Genomic DNA, 17,176 nt, shown 5'->3' with positions numbered 1-17,176 from the left:
CCTGGTACAGAATGCAAGTACAGCATTTCTGCAGCTTGACTCCAGCTTCTGACAAGGCTGCAGGAATTTCCAGGACTTGGCTGCATTTTGGCAATAACTCTTTGTCCTTGCATAGTCCTTAGTTTACTCTTCCTCCTCAGGGCTGTTGTTCTCTTATGGTAAAAGCTGCATTTTAACACAGACAGAGAAAGAACCCTCAATATGCTTTATGCATAGAACCACCCAGGAAAAGGAAATTGGTTTCTTGAGCTGTCATTTTGCAATTGCTGATTAATCACTAATGTTATCATAATTAACCAGAATTGGTTCTTGACCGGCATTGTCATGAGCCATGCACTGTCATTGGTTCCTTGTTACCCCCTGGATATAGCTAACATTGCAAGTTTATTGCATAGGTCCAGAGGAAGTTATCTAAGCACCAGATCTTGTAAAAAAAATGTGTGCAAGCATCCACCCATGTATCTCATTACAGGATCGGAGTGCAACTGCACCAAAGTAGTTTCTATACAGCTGTACTGGAGACAGAAGAAATGTTTCACCCATCCAGCAGCCAGAAAACTAGTTGGTGGAGTCTCCCATCCAATGGCTGAATGTTACACTTGAGAGCATTCTATTAAAAAAAAAAATCTGCACACAATATTTTAAAATTCTGCAAATTTGATTTGACAAATAAATGTGGAGGCTCCAGCAAAGAACTGGGGAGCACAGGCTACTGGCTGCGTGGAGGTGAGAGATCAGTCTGCAGCCCCCACCCCACCGCACAGACTCAGCAGTGAGGATGCATCCAACCCTGGTACAGTGCAAAGACTGGGCCTGTCTCAGAAATGCCCCAAGACCCTGCCCCTCCATGCCTGGTCTGCCAGGTATGGGCAGGAAAGCTCAGCAAAACAGGATCCAAATGTGGAGGGGCTTAGTGTGAGGGGAAATCTAGGCTTGGGTTAAGAGGTTTCTGGGCAGAGCATTTTGGGTGTGGGCAGCTCAGGGAGGATCTGGGTGTGGGGGGATCTGGATGCACAGGGGGGTTTCAGGTGCAACAGTAATGAGGCTCTGCAGGGGGTCCAGGTAACGGTAGTTGGGACTCAGCGAGGGAGGTGGGGAGGGGCGCGGGGGAGGAACAGAGTTCATCAGGGGGTTTTGGTGTGGAGTTTTAGTGGTGGGGATTCAGATGCTGGGGGGAATTGGACTCCATCTGGTGGGAATCCACATGCAACTGGTTAGGGCTCAGTGGGGTGGGGATTCAGGTTAGGGCTCGTTGGGTGATCCGGATGCTGGGGTAGCAGGGTTCAGCAGCGGAGTTCTGAGTGCGGGAGAGGCTCAGTGGGAAGGTTTGAATATAAGGGGGTCAGGATGCATCGAAGTTGGGTAGATGGGGGAGCAGCTCCCAATACAGGGACCCTTCTCCCTCCAGCCAAGGAATGACAGGTCCAGGAAGTAGGGATGTAAAATCCCGTGTAATTGGTTAACCAATTAAACATTATGTTTAACTGGTTAACTGATTAAAAGGGATGTGGGCTGGGGGGCTGCTCCAGCCTGCTGAGGCTGGGCTGGGCTAGAGCAGCCCCTCTGGAACAGTCCCTGCCTGCGTGGTGGCCAGGCCTACCATGGACAGAGGCTGCTCCGGATGCCAGAGCAGCTCCTGCCATGGGGCACCAGGGCCTGCCACAGACAGAGACTGTTTCAGACAGCCACAGCAGCCCTTGTTTGCACTGGGCCCTGCAGGGCTGGAGCAGCCCCTTCCAGGCTGGAGCAACCCCTTCCGAGCTGGAGGTGGGGAGCTGCTCTAGCAGGAAGGTGGGAGCCTGCATGTGCAGGGAGATGCCTTAAACGTGGGCTCCCTGCGGGAACTGACTCCTGCCTCTCCTTCTTTGCTGCTCCGATACAGAGGCAGCAAGGAGAGGTGCATGTAGTCATTAGAATTAACCGATAAGTCCAGGCTTATCAGTTAATTATGTACATGACTATACGCTGACATCCCTACCACTGACAACACAACCATGAAGGGTGTTGCTTACTGGCTATCCAGTAAACCTTTCATATCCCTACCAGGAGTGCAGGAGGAGGAGAGGAAGTTTGCAGAGCTTCCAGGAGCTATGGAGAGAAATCTGGGGGTGGGTCTGACTTAGCCCCAGATACTGGGCAGAGGAAGAGAAAATCCCATCCTTTCCAGCCCCCAGGACTAGCAGCTCTGCCCAAGACAGGATAGAAATCACCAACTAGGTCTTTCCTTACTTCCCCATCAGAATATAATTTTTCTGTGGGGAAACAAAGATATCTGTAGGGGACACACATTCTGCACATGGCCGGGGTGCAGAATTCTTTCAGGAGCAGAACGTGCAGCCTGCAATGATACTGCCCCTGAAAACCAAATTCCAGGGCAATAGTTCTACTGCACAAGCCAGTGGAAAGAATAAGTTATCTCAAACTAGATACTCAGTTACCATCTTTCAAGATGTTTTAGAGGAATATTTTTAAAATATTTTATCTTGGTTTCCTACAACCATTTCACCAAGAAGTAAGCAAATTAATGTAGATTTTTTTTCTTTCTTTAGCTGCAGTTTGAGACTGTAAATATCTTCTAGGATGGGAACCCAAATACTTCCAACTTCATAGTGGCATCAGCATTTTACCCTAAGTGCTGTGATGCTGAAATCAGTGAGAGAGTTTCTTTGGCTTCAGGGAGATCAGAATTTGGCCCTTACTGAATTTAGAACACAGGCACAAGGGAAAATATTTTTCAAATAATGGAGTGATTTGGTAATAATACTAATACTTTGCACTGAGCAGCCCATTTGATGGGATTAACACACAAAGGGAGATGACTGCACTTGTATAGTATCTCTCATCTAAGGATCTGAAATTTCCTGCATGAGCTGGTATTATTCCCATTTTACAGATGATGAAACTGAGTCATAGAGAGACTAATGGCCACCATGATCCCATGGAAAAAGCTAAGAATGGAACCCAGGAACTCTCAGTTCAATGCTCTAATCACCCCTCCATACTTAACAGCCAGGTTCTACTAATCTGGGAAGAAGCCTTGAAACCTACACTGCAGGGATCTCTTCAAGACACCAATGGTGGGTTTATACTTGCTTAGTAAAATGAAGAGTGGAGTTTTGATTTCCAGCATTAAAAGCCATGTGACTTGGAAAGGCACCACTAACTCATGGATTTAAGTCAAATTGGTATTTTCCTTTCCTTTTTCTAGGAGGTAAAATGTACATTTTAAAAGATAAGAAGACTCAAGGAATCAAAGCAGTGAAAGACAGAAAAGACCTATTAAGCCAGCTAGTGTCTCTTTCCCTGCCAATGCAGAGTTGTTCCCTAGAGAACATTCTCTATTGTTGTGTCCATGCCTAATTTTAAATGCCCCAAGTGATGGGACCTTACTTCTCTAGAGAGAACATGCCAAAGCAATAGGAACTTGTAGCTCTTTTTGTACCCCATGAAAAAATAAGTCCACTTTTTACTATAATTTTCTTCTATCATTAATTAAATTTCATAAAATTTCATTTTTATAGGATTACAGTAAAATGCTAATAATTGTTTGTCTTCATTTAAAAACGTTAAAATAATCCAAATCTCCAGTTAAAATCTGATAGAAAGTATAGGAGAAGGATTAGCTGTGAGGAATTAACTAAGTGACATAATGTCAGTTTACTCTTCTTCAACTACCAAACATAACTGATTTCTTACCAAAATACAAGATGCCACAGATTCCTTCCAAAAGCATAAACTACACGATTCCTCCCTAAAACTGCTGATGGATATGTTTTGTTGCTAAAATATACCTAATGTAACAGACCCTTTCCTGAAGCACCCAGCCAGCCCCCTTGCTAAAATACAACAGATTCTTCCTAGAATATTGAAAGCAATATGGTCTCTTCCTAAAACATACACATATATAAACATATATAAAACAATTCAGCTCTTACTAAAACATATAATGCAGCTGCTGACTCCCCCTTCCTAAAATGTATCAGTAGATCTCTGCAAATCCACAGATATATCCTCGGGTATGGACGCGGCTGCAGATACAAAATTTGTATCTAGAATCCTGCAAATTTGGGGATATCCACTTTATATCTATGGATATCTGTGGCTCATTTTTACAGATGCAAATACTGTACAAATTTTGTATCTGTGCAGGGCAATACTTATCAGGCAACTGAATCCTTGCCAAACCTGTTTGTATACGATAGCCCTTTCCCCTACCCTTTGCCTCTCTTGTCTATTTACAAGCTAAGATCTTGGGAGCAGGACCACATAGGATTACTTTGTGTTTGTCAAGCACAGTGAGGTCCCTAGGCACTACTGGACTAAATGTATATAGATACAATAGTAGCTAATTCTTTCCTCGCAATAGAGGATGCAGCTGGTCGCACCCCTTCCTATAACTGCTACAGAAGCCTGAGATGCCGCGGATCCTAGGGTCTTTGCCAATCATGAACTCCTGTTCCTACCTCTACACCAGGCAGCCGACCGGGAAAGTCCACCTCCTCCTCGCTCTGGGCAATGGATGCCTCTGGCTCTGCTCTCTCTGTCTCTCCCTGGCAGGACACGCCCAGTTGGTCCAGCCCTGTCCTAGCCACGCCCCTTCCCCAGCCCCCTCCTTACAGAGCGAGCGCCCCGCAGCCTCGCTCCCAGGAGGGAGAGGCGGGCAGAGCGTGTAGCTTCAGCGCGCCGCTTGTGACGCCATCAGCGAGCACCGGAAGCAGGGCGGCGGCGGCGGGGCCCGGTCTCTCAGGAGGGTGCAGGCCCGCTGGCGTAGCACGATGCCGGCGGGGAAGGTTTTCCGGCGGCGGCGAGCGGACTCCGAGGACGAAGAAGATGCGCAGGTGTCCGAGGAGGTCAGGTGGGTGGGAGAGCCCGCCAGGGAGCAGGGCCCGCTCAGGGTGGTGCCACGTTGCCCCAGGGACGCAGGGCGCCCGCGGTTCTCTCCAGGCCGAGTCTCGCCGCCCCGGCGTGTGCCCAGGTTACCCCGGGCTTGCAGGCTCCGACCTCCCCTTACTGCCCCGCCCCCGTGCGCAGCAGCTGAGCAGGTGCTGCCTGTCTCGTGGGCAGCCTCTGCTTCTGGTATAGGCCACTAGGAATGTAAACAGGGCGCTCACGTTCCGGTGTGTATAGACCCGTAGAGCTGGAAGAGACCTCAGAGGGTCAAGTCCAGCCCCCTGCCCAAGGCAGGACCAATCCCAGCTAAATCAACCCGGCCAGGGCTTTGTCAAGCCGAGACTTAAACACCTCTAGGGATGGAGACTCCACCCCCTCCCTAGGGAACCCATTTCACTGCTTCACTACCCTCCTAGTGTAGCACAGAGCGCTGTGCAAAACCGTCATCGTCTGAAATTTTAGTTGGTGCTGACTTCGCTGCTGCTTTTTACATAGCCTATTATAACACTAGGCAGATGTCACCAAGCTAGATAATTTCATGGAGGTTAGGTCCATAAAAGGCTATTAGCCAGGGGATAAAATGGTGTCCTTGGCTTCTGTTTGTCAGAGGCTGGAGAGGGATGGCAGGAGACAAATCGCTTGATCATTGTCATTGGTCCACCCTCTCTGGGGCACCTGGTGCTGGCCACTGTCAGTAGACAGGCTACTGGGTTAGATGGACCTTTGGTCCGACCCAGTACGGCCGTTCTTATGTTCTGTGTTCTTATGTCTAGATGAGCTCATGTACTCCCTAGAAGACCTGGGTACCCCCAGAGGTACACGTACCCATGGTTGAGAACCACTGGTCTAGAGCAGTGATACTCCAACATCAGTGGTTGAGGAGGTAAATTAGCAATTGACATTACCCAGAAGAAAAACAATAGTGTGATAAAACAACAAATGGTCTGGTAGCACTTTATATACTAATGAAACATGTAGATGGTTTCATGAGCATTCGTAGGTACAGCCCACTTCTTCAGATGACTGGAGTTATGAGTTGGGGATATAAAAACTCGAAATAAATAGGAGTGGGGAGAGAGAGAAAAAGGGAGGGGTGTGGGAAACAGCATTATTAAGTATCTGGAGAATGGGTAATTAAACCTAAGCAGATAAAAATCAGAGTCAATAGATAGATACCTAAAACAGGAAGGATACCACTCTGGGAGCTGTTAGCACCTTCAATGGTTATTAAATGTGTGGAGTCCCTCCAGCCCATATCATGATTGAGTCATTGAGTGTGAGTCATTGTTTTATTTGTGTGTGTCTATATATGTTTTTTCTCACAACAAAATGACTAAGTGTTATTATTTTATCAAGTACAATTGACTAATAACACAGTAAAAGCATCCTGATTGGTTAATAATTAAATCACACAGCATTTCAATATCATATGCTGCAAAGCGCCAAAGGAGACACATTAAAGAGCCACTTGCAGTTTGTGAGCGTCAATCTGAGTGTCACTGCCCTAGACCCTTGACTATCTCACAAAGCCCCACTTGTGCAATTGACTTTAAAAAATGAAGAGGAACCTGTAACGTTCAGGGTGAGTGGCAACCTTCTGTGGGCCCACTGTGCCCCCTTATTTTTTGTATAGCATGGGCTCATTGCTGTTGAACGCTGTTGTAGCAGTTGCAATGAGCTACATGCACAAGGTGCTTTGGGATCCTTCACAATTTAAGTTGTTATAAATTGAAGTTATTTGTTGTTACTAAACATGGAAAAACAATTGCTCGGCCAGTGTATGTACAAATTTAAGGCCTGTTCTTGCATTCCTTGGGTGCTCGGAACAGCAACCAAAGTTTTTGGTTTTTTTGGTGCCCAAGAATCAGCCCTTTGGATGTTAAACAGGATGGAAATAGACACCTTGTTTTCTTATATCTGTAGTGCCTTGATGTTCAAAAGTGCTGAGCACCCAGTAGCTGCTAGTGAGGTCGTTGGGAGTCATGGGATGCTAGACACAGTTGAAAACAAGACTCTTTTATTTAAACCCTAAATACAGATTTAAGGAACTCAAACACTCAGTTTTGAAAATCTTGGCTATTTGATTAGGCAGCAGAGAGAGTGGATGTATTGATTTTTTTTTTTTAAATATATTGCAAAACACTCACATGCATTTGAGAGAGGAGCATCAATCAATTCCTCCCTCCCCCCCCCCCCCCCCCCCAAGGAAAACTTACATGTGGAATCCACTTATTTTGAAAGGTGAGATTAAGTAACAGAATCACGTGCCCATTGACAGCAATGACAAAACTGCCTTTGATTTCAGTTGCAGAACTGGATTTGTATGACAGTGTTGCAAATAAATAATCAAAGTAAAAGTATTGTCTGTGCTGTTTACCATTACACCTGTAATATTTTATTGTGGAAAATCCCTGCCTTTTTAAATTAAGACTATCCTAATAAATGTTCTTTCTTCAGATTAAAACTTGAGGAAGCAAAAGAAGTTCAAAGTCTCAGAAGACGGCCCAATGGGGTGAGGTAGGTGATGCCGAGGTAATATTGTGTTTCCTCTGAGGGTATTGTGTCCCTATCTTTCCTTGCACCTTCAGTCAGAGTAGTAATATCACAGTGACAACAAAAATCTGACTTGAGAGGAGCAGATACTTGAAAAGAGTGAAGGCAGATTGGAATAGTGGTTCCCAGCATACCTATAGCCTTAAACCATTAGAATATGGTCATATGTTACAATTAATATGTCCTATATTGTTAATTAACCATATTACCTGGACGGTTTTTATCTCCCAGGGTTATATTGTTTTGGGGAGATGTGTAGGACTCAGTATCTTGCTCTACAATGTGGTGGGTATGGATTATAAATTGAGACCTATAAAACAGGTCGTTTTTTCATTTTCTTTTCATAAGCTTTTTGAAGGAAAGAAATGTTGTGTCATGGCTTAAAAAAGGGGACTAAGAGTCAGGATTCATTCCGTATTGAGAGTTCCATTGCTAGCTCTGATGGTGACTTGCTGCATGACCTGAGCTAAATCACTTAAGCTATCTGACTCAGTTTCCTCATCTGTAAAATAGGGATAGTAGCTCTGTAGCACTTGTTGTGAGGAGCAATTATTTAGTATTAGCACTGCACTTTGAGATCTTCAGGTTGAAAGTGTTAGAGAAGAGCAGAAGAACATTAAACTGGCCATACTGGGTCAGATCAAAGGTCCATCTAGCCCAGTATCCTCTCCTCCAACAGTGGCCAATGCCAGTTGCCCTAGAGCAGGCCTGCACAATGCATGTGGCCCGCAGGGGCTCACTTTGTGGCCCGTGATGATTACAGGCGGCGCGACCCCATCTGATCCACTAGCCAGGTGGAGTAGTGGAGCGCTGCTGGGGAGGGGGAAGTGCGGCGATTCTCACCGCCGTGCTGGCTGTGTGCAGCTCCAGCACAAGCAGGCGGGGCGTGAGCCAGAGGGCGGGATGCCGGCAGACGCCAGGAAGCTGGCGTGACATGGTGTTGTGATGTCATTGCCGGCGACCGCCGGATTAAAAAAGGCTCCGGCAGCCCCGCAAACTGGAAGGCAGAAGCCAGGTAGGGGAGGGGAAGGGGCTTGTGCTGAGGGGGGGAGGCAGGTCAGGAGAGAGAGGAAGGCACCAAGGGACCGGGTGCAGGAGAGACAAATGCCAGGGGGCCAACTGGAGACAATGAGGAAAAGTGCAGGAGGGGAGGTGTCAGTGGAAGTGGGGGACAGGGTGATGCTTGGAGAGGAGAGGATAGGGAGCTGTATGTTGTGCAGGCCTGATTTTATTGAAAAATTCATAATAAAGTATCACCAACCCCCACCCTCCCACCCCCCAAAACCTACCCTTGTGGCTAGGGTTGCCAGGTGTCCGGTTTTCTACCAGACAGTCTCTCTGCCCGGTAAAAAAAAATTCAGAAAATATCTGACATGTGCAATGTATGGTATTTTCTGAATTTCCGGCTGGGCACTGGACGGAAGCCTCTTGGCGCCTCCTGTGGTTGCATGCTGAAGCCAGGCAGTGCGGGGGGTTTTTTGTATGCCCGACGCATGTTGGTGGTGGTGTTTTTGTTTTGTTTTGTTTTGTTTTCCTTTTTTCCTTGACAAAAATTTTTAGCCTATGTGTTCGGTATTTTTTGGAAGAGCATCTGGCAACCCTGCTTGTGGCCCGCAACTGTTTTCTTTGGAGTAATATGGTCCTCGCCGCTTTCCGAGTTGTGTAGGCCTGCCCCTGAGGGAGTGAACAGAACAGATAATCATCTAGCAATCCCTTTCCTGTCACCCATTCCCAGCCCCTGACAAACAGAGGAGAGGGACACCATTCCTACCCATTCTGGCTAATAAGTATTGATGGATCTAACCTCCATGAACTTATCCAGTTCTTTGTTTGAACCCTGTTAAAGTCCTGAAATTTATTCTTTTTAATAAATTACCATGCATGGTAGTCAGCAGTAGGAGCATAGTGCACCAGTTCTCTGTGAATTCAATTTGTCTTTTTGTGTGTGTGTTGCTAGTGCTGCAGCCCTCCTTGTTGGGGAGAAATTGCAAGAAGAGACAACGTTGGTGGTAAGTTCTGAATATTTTCATTACTGCACTGCTGCTCTATCCAGTAGAACTCTTTCAAAGTCTAGACTTGCCTTAATAAAAAGCAGGTTAGGATGCAGCTTCTTACTAAAGGAAAAACCAGAGGCATATTTGATAGAAATGTAGGGTTTTCAAGAAAGTGTACCTGAGGATGGTATAAACTTTGGTGGCATCTTCCTGCTATCTAACTATTTATTATTTGTGTTGCAGGATGATCCCTTTAAGATAAAGACTGGTGGGATGGTGGACATGAAGAAGCTGAAAGAACGTGGCAAGGACAGGTTTGTGTGTGGGAAACTTAGTTCTGAAAAACACACCCCTGAGTGTGACTGAATCTACAGTAGTTAATAGCACCAAGAAGGCTTTCATTATTGAAGAGCACAAGCAAAATGCTCCAGACTTCATGTTGTGTTGAAGGCTTTATTTAATGCAGTCTGTCTGGTTGCTTATACCTTAGGCTGTCAAATTATATAAGACATAATTGTTTCATTTAGGATTAATGAAGAGGATGACCTCAATCTGGGAACCTCTTTCTCAGCAGAAACCAACAGGCGGGATGAGGATGCAGACATGTAAGTGTTGGCTTTGTTATAGTTTGTATGCTCTGATTCACTGTCCTGGATTGGGTGTCCCAGGTCTATATTTTTCTGAAAACCAAAGGTTTTCAGGATAGCTTCCAAATTGGCATCAAAACAACTGCTTGATCATTCACTTTCTGGACCACAGCACGGTCTCGGGGTTAGAGACTAATCTGGCTGGCTGGCCAGGTGGTCCACTGGCACTGAGAGATGTTGGCAGCCTGCCCTAGAGGTTGGTAAAAAACTTATTGCAGGGAAGATTCAATTATTTTCTTGTTCAAGGTAGTAGTTCTCTTGCTGCTCAGCCAGTAGGCAGGCATTGAGTGACATCAGAAATCATTCCTTCTTTCCTCCTACCTGCTAGGACAATGACACAGCTGGGATCAGTGGTATTAGAGGAGATTGCAGGAAATAGAACTTAATGTCAGCTGTCCCCTCATCTGCTGCTGTTTAGGATGAAGTACATCGAGACAGAGCTGAAGAAGAGGAAGGGGATTGTAGAAAGCGAGGAGCAGAAGGTGAAGCTGAAGAATGCCGAGGACTGTCTCTACGAGCTGCCTGAGAGCATCCGTGTCTCTTCAGCCAAGAAGACTGAAGAGATGCTGTCCAATCAGATGTTGAGTGGCATTCCTGAAGTGGACCTGGGAATAGAGTATGTCCAATTATTTATCATTTGAATTACCCTGATGATCCCTACAGGTTATGGCAGAGCTGACTAGTTGGAAAGTGCTAAGGGTAACTTATACTGCTCCTCCCTATGCTTTAAGTGGATTGACAGTCTCTCTGTTCTGTGAGGGGCCTGCTCAGTGACTAAGCACTGCGGTAATACTCAGAGCAATAGAGGCTTTCATTCTCCTGCTCTGCGATTAGGGATGTGAACTGTTTACTGGTTAACCAATAAGCAAAGTTCCCGCTAATCTTTTCCATCCGTGTGCAACATACATTTTTATGTGCACAAAGGCAAGTGTGAATGTGCACCACCAGTAGAAATAAAGCCTACCAGTGGAAACTCTTCTAATCAACTGGGCAGCATTGGAATCTTTCGGCTGCACAAATGCGCGCAGCTTACAGGGAACACTGCCACTAAGCCTCACCCTTAATGGGTGTGGTTTACTGGTTCTGGTTAACTGGTGGGGGCTAGAGCAGCTCTGGGCATCTGGAGTTGCCCCTGTCTGCAGCGGGACCATGTGTCACAGGCAGGAGGTGCTCCGGGCATCTGGTTAACCAGTTAACCAAATAAATGGAATTTTACCTCAAAATCTGTGATGCAGGGTCTTCTGGTAGTCTTGGCTCACACCAAGCACTACCATAGGGTGAGCTCTTCAGGGATGTGTGGTTTCTGTCCGTCCTTGGGACTAGAGCGCTCCTCTTTATCACATTGCCCCATTCTCTGACAAACAGCTTGCAAATCAAAGACAACTGCAATTGCTGTCCCCCCCACATGTAACTGTCCGTTCACTCACTCGTAGATAAAATTGCTCTACTGTGTATTTTGGTATATAGGGCCCCAGGCCTCTTTCTGTCTGCAGTGTATAAACAATTCTCTTCCTCACTGTATTCCCCTTTCAGTGCAAAAATAAAAAACATAATCTTTACTGAGGACGCCAAGGCAAGGCTGCTGGCAGAGCAGCAAAACAAAAAGAAAGACAGTGAAACTTCCTTTGTTCCCACAAACATGGCTGTGAACTACGTCCAGCACAACCGATGTGAGTATCTTGGAAACAGAGGCAGCAGCTGGGGGGCGGGAAGTGAGCAAATGCGCGTAATCGACAGGATTAACTGATAAGACCAGGCTTATCGGTTAATCGTGTATCTGAAGAAGTATCTGAAAGCTCATGATCCCATCTACATGTTTTGTTAGTCTTAAAAGTGCTACTAGACTATTTGTTGTTTTTTAAGCTTTTCCTGTTACAGACTAACTTGGCTTACCTCTCTGGAACATATGCATGTTGACAACCCTAACTATAACAGGGTTAAAAAAAGAACTAGATAATTTCATGGAGGATAAGTCCATGTGTGGCAATTAGCGTGGATGGTGAGGGATGGTGTCCTTAGTCTCTGTTTACCAGAAAATGGGAATTAGTGACAGGGATGGATCACTTGATTACCTGTTCTGTTTATTCCCTCTGCAGCACCTGGCAATGGCCACTGTTGGGAAAACATGATACTGGCTTAAATGGTCTGACCTGTTATGGCCAGCTTATGTTCTTATGACCTCTTGAGCTCCCTTCCAGCTGTACATTTCTGTGATTCTACATCTGAGCAATGCTGCTGTCTAAACTTCACCCTTTGGTGTGTCTCCTTCCAGTCTATCATGAGGAACTGAGTGCACCAGTGAGGAGGAATAAAGAAGAACCAAAAGCCCGACCACTGAGAGTGGGGGATACAGAGAAGCCAGAACCTGAGCGTGAGTACTAAACACAAAGCATGGCTAGCTTATTGGAGGTATCAATTCTTCCTTATCCAAGATCCATGAACAGATATAATCTTCTCCTCTAGCCCTCTAAGGCAGGGGTGAGCAAAATACAGCCCGTGGGCCAGATTTGGCCCATCATACATTCAGATCCAGCCCGCCCGCCACCAATATCCTCCCAGCCCAGTGGAACCTTAGGGCAGGCTCCCTGCCTGCTGCAGCCTCACATGCCACACAAAGTGGCTGGCTGCTGAGGCCAGTGTGCACATATCTGTGCAATGCGTGCCCCTTGGGAGGGGTCTCCGTGTGCTTCCCCCAGCACAATCCTTGCAGCTCCCAACAGGTGATTTCCAACCAATGTGAACTGCCTGGGCTGTACTTGCAGGCACGTACAGCCCACAGAGACCCACTTTCGCCTTTCCCCAAGGGGTGCACCACTCAGAGAGCACACGCTGGCCCCAGCAGACAGCCGCTTTGTCCACCACGCCCCCACATGCTGCTCAGAGAGCCTTCCTAAGGGTCCCATTGGGCTGCTGGACAGGTGCCACTAACGTAAGCACCTCCTAGCCAGAGCCTGCACCCCTGCTTTCTGCCCCAGGTCACAACTCAAACCCTCTGCACCCTGTCCTGCACCCTTGCCCCAGGTCATAACCCAAACCCTCTGTCCCCCTCCCCTGGTCACAACACCCTCCCAGACCCTGCACCCCCTTCCTACATCCCTCCTCCATGTCAGAATCCTCTCCTGCACCCAAACTCCCTCCCAGACTCCATTCTCATCCCTCTTGCACTTCAGTCCTCAACCAGAGCTCCCTCCTGTACCCAGCTTCGGTCCCAGAGCCCACACCACCTCCATTAATATCATAGAAAAGTACTGCCCTTGACCACTTTCCAAACTCTTGGGCAGTGTCTAAACTGCATCCCTTTTTCGATAAATGGATGTAGATTAGGCACGTCGATATTGCAAATGAAGTGCAGGATGTAAATATCCCGTGTTTCATTTGCATAATGGCGACTGCTGCTTTTTTCTGAAATGGGGCTCTTTCAGGAGGGACAGGGGGAAGAAACCACAGCAGTTTAGATGGGGCATTTTCAACAGAAATGCCCCATTTTGAAAGATGCTGTACTCCTCATTTTTTGAGGAGTACAGGATCTTTCGAAATGAAACTGTCCGTTTTTTGTTTTTTTTTTCTTTTGAAAAAGCCCTGTTTTGGAAAAAAGCGGCAGCTGCCATTATGCAAATGACGCGCGGGATATTTAAATCCCGGCTTCATTTGCAATATCGATGTGCCTAATCTGCATCCCCTTATCAAAAAAGGGATGTAGTTTAGACACAGCCTTGGAGTACCCCTTCCCATCAAATATGATTGCCCACCCCTGCTATAAGGCATGGTGTCCTGAGCTGGTGGGAAAGACTTGTAGAGTGATTTGCCTTTGATTTTCAAAGGAAAAGTGATGAAATGCAATTCTTGATGTGCTCCCTAATAGATACAACTTCCATCCATGTTGCTTTATGACTTATCTCCTGTTATAGGTGAAGGGTCAGGATGTTGAAAATAACCCATTGACTCCTTAGTAATGGTGTGTAGTCAGCCGTGGTATGGAGAGCTAACAGTCTCTGCTCCACAAAGGCTGGAGTAATGGGGGAATGTAAATGGTACGGTTTTTAAGTGTTTTGGGCAAAACTGTTTTGGAATGGATTGGGGGAGAGTGAGTAGGATTTGGAAGAATGAAGTCTGAAGAATTTTGGCATTGTTGAAGGCAAGAGTGTAAAATAGTAAGAGTGCTTGCAGGCCAGCTGGTTTAAAGGGCATTAGACTAAATCTTTGGGAAGTGAATGAGGATAATTTTTCCTGCGCTATCCTATTTATTAAAGAATAGGAAATAAAGTGTGTGTATGTGTCTCTCTCTCTCTCTCTCCCTCTCTCTCTCCTTTGAAGGGTCTCCTCCAAATCGCAAGCGTCCACCCAATGAGAAAGCAACAGATGATTACCACTATGAGAAATTCAAGAAGATGAACAGACGCTATTGAAATCTCTTCAGTATGGGCTGAACATTTTGCTGGAGCTTTTAAGTGAAAGGTGTTGTGTAAATAACTCTGTGGGATGGCTTCGTATCCATTTTTTTAATGTTACCCATAAGATTTTTCTCACAGTAAACTTGTAGTGAATTAGTTGCATGGTGATTGTGAAATCATCCTTCTCTGTGGTGACTTGTGTATAACTTATTTTGTTATAAACTTTCCTTTGTAAATATGTTGGCTTCCTGCTTGACATTTATTTTAGCATAATGTCAACCTTGTTCATAGATTTTTTTTTTTCCACTTTGAAAAAGATCTTTTAAAGACTGAAATGTTTTTAGCCCGTAAACAAGGAGTACAGGTTTAAAGCTGGTTTTCCAGGTCAAACTTCCAAAGCAATTTCATAAGAAGGTTCTTCTTGATAGTTCCAAAGGGCTTAAATTGTATGCAGTGTGTGGGTCTAAGATACTGCAGGAATTTGTTAAGCACACAGCAGGAGTCAGCTTCTTTTCCTGTTAGAGTGGGTACCATGTAAGATCTTGAACACATGCTACTCTGCAGGGATTGCAATTTGGCAGGATTTCTTATCTTCAGTATAAGGAAATACAGCAGTTGCTGTAGGTGCCTGAATTGTGAATGTTTTTGAGATTTTTAAATTGTCCCCTGTGTGTGTTTGTGTTTCCATAGCAATGAGTGTTTTATTTCAGTTGCCAAGGAGGAGAGAAATCAGTAGATTGTTTTCAATTTTTGTTTGGCTTTCTGATATGAAATCCTACATTATCCCTATCAAAAAAAACCAAAAAACCCTCAGATGTTAAAACACCATATTTCCAGAAATTAATATAAATTAAGTTGAGAAATGGAGTTTGAACTTTCAAAAAATAAATAACATTTTTAACCTGTCATTCTTGCAATTCTGTTATTTCAGTAATGGGCACACTAGATTCATCCTGTGCTGCTTGTATGTACTTAAATATTAGCCTAAACAAGTCTAAGTTTGTATGAAATTGATTAAATTATTGAATTAAAACAAGGATCAGCAGCTGTTGTCGTGAGACTTGGGAACATGAGTCAGCTCACATCCAGTGCTTTAGTAACCAACATTGTTGAATGCTTTCATAAATCTTCCGTATCATGTCAATCAATCTGAGTGAAATGTACAACAATGAAAATTAAAATGCTGGTTTGTATGCTTGTCTACAATATTAAAGGTAGTGGTAGGGTCAGGAGTTTGATACTAGCATATAGACATTTATCTGCTCAATCTTCATGGAGGTGTCAACCAAAGTATTTTCTGAGCATTGTTCCTAGCTGATATTTGAACCAAGTCAACAGCTAAGTTTTTTTTTCTTGGTCCAGTTGTTAGTAAGGAGTGCTCATATCACGGAAAATACCCTCACCCACAGCTAGCATGATTATTGACAATATCAGTGTAAAAAGGCAATGTGTGAACAAGGCATTGAGAGTGGAGTGCCGTCTGTTTTAAGAATTTCTGTCCTTAGTACTGTTGGACTGACACCTTTCAAATAAAATTAACATGAAACAAAAATGTAAAATCTATGCTACAAATCAAAAAGGCTAGCTTATGAAAATAGTTGAGGTAATATTGTCTGGCACTTCAAACATCTGACTAAGGGTACGTTTACATAGCTCATATGAGGGAGTCTTAGATCCTGGATGACTTGGGCTTCTGCTATTGCACTAAAAATAGCTGTGTAGATGCTTGCTCAGGCTGGATCTTGGCTGAGGGTGGAGCTTGGGCTATAACATCTGTACTATTTTTAGCACTATAGCACAAGCCCACAAACAAGAGTTTTGGTTGGCAGACTGAGATTCACTGCTGAGGGCTGCTACTCAGGCTACGTCTACACCTCACCAAATTTCAAAATAAACTGCTATTTTGAAACATCCTTGTGGAATGAAGTTTACTGGGACATCAGCAGAGCAAGCCTCTTAAGATGCAGGATAGCTATTTCGGGATACTCTGCTATCCTGAAATAGCATTACAGTGTAGATGTAGCCTCACTGTGCAGTTTCATGATTCAGTCACTGACAGACTGTGATCTGGAACATGTTGTTTAATGCCTCTGTGCATCTCTGCTTAATGTCATCTGTAAAATGGGGGAAATGATTGAGTTTCGGTCCCTGGGCTTGAAAGTTTTGTGACCATGTGACCTTTCATCTAATAGTTTTGTTAGAACAGTGAAATATTATGGCTAAGCAAAAGCGACGGCAAGTTCCTGCACCATTTAAAAAAAAATGACTAGCCATAAATACTAAACAGTATCTTAAGTGCTGTGTTTATATATAAAAAAAAATAAATAAATGCAGATAGTAAATGGAGATGACAATGCTACATCATCTAGCTAGTATTTTGAACAGGGCTGGGAAACCTAAGGCCCAGGGGCTGAATCCAGCCCCTGGCTTGCCTGAATCCAGCCCCCAGGGTTTGGGACTCTTTGCCCCCTCCCACCTTTAGCAGTGCTGACACTCCATGGAGCTGGAGTGCACAATCTACTAGCCAGGACTCCTTCCCCTCCCAACCCCCCAGCCCTGGTGTGAAAGGGAAATGTGGGGAGTGTCTCCTTCTTAGAGAGGGGCCACTTCAGTGAGGTGTTTGTTTTTTTGTGAGACAGTGGCCCCTAACCACTGTGCCAGTATTGTTTTTTTTTTTTTTTTTTAGCAAGGGAAGATTTAA

At 45.1% G+C, this 17,176-nt stretch overlaps 2 protein-coding genes across 5 annotated transcripts in view; one reads left to right on the top strand and one right to left on the bottom strand.

Moving 5' to 3' along the window:
* USP20 (ubiquitin specific peptidase 20) overlaps positions 1-4,656 on the bottom strand; it is a 46,639-nt gene extending 41,983 nt beyond the window's left edge. For all 4 annotated transcript variants that reach the window (XR_003090373.2, XM_006128340.3, XM_014576176.2 and 1 more), the window contains exon 1: positions 4,464-4,656. The gene's annotated coding sequence lies outside the window, so the exon portion shown is untranslated. The remainder of the gene's footprint in view (positions 1-4,463) is intronic.
* Positions 4,657-4,671: 15 nt separating this feature from the next.
* On the top strand, positions 4,672-15,381 carry C22H9orf78 (chromosome 22 C9orf78 homolog). Its single transcript, XM_075905258.1, has 9 exons — positions 4,672-4,855; positions 7,348-7,407; positions 9,401-9,452; positions 9,681-9,751; positions 9,965-10,042; positions 10,503-10,700; positions 11,618-11,754; positions 12,357-12,455; positions 14,399-15,381. Exons 1-9 carry the CDS (start codon positions 4,776-4,778, stop codon positions 14,488-14,490), a joined length of 867 nt encoding a protein of 288 aa, XP_075761373.1. The 5' UTR covers positions 4,672-4,775; the 3' UTR covers positions 14,491-15,381.
* The last annotated feature ends 1,795 nt before the right edge of the window (positions 15,382-17,176 follow it).

The sequence above is a fragment of the Pelodiscus sinensis genome, chromosome 22 (assembly GCF_049634645.1).
Source record: "Pelodiscus sinensis isolate JC-2024 chromosome 22, ASM4963464v1, whole genome shotgun sequence".
In the NCBI taxonomy this organism is placed as follows: domain Eukaryota; kingdom Metazoa; phylum Chordata; order Testudines; family Trionychidae; genus Pelodiscus; species Pelodiscus sinensis.
Note: the sequence above shows the minus strand (reverse complement) of the source record. Positions and strands in the feature narration are given on the sequence as shown.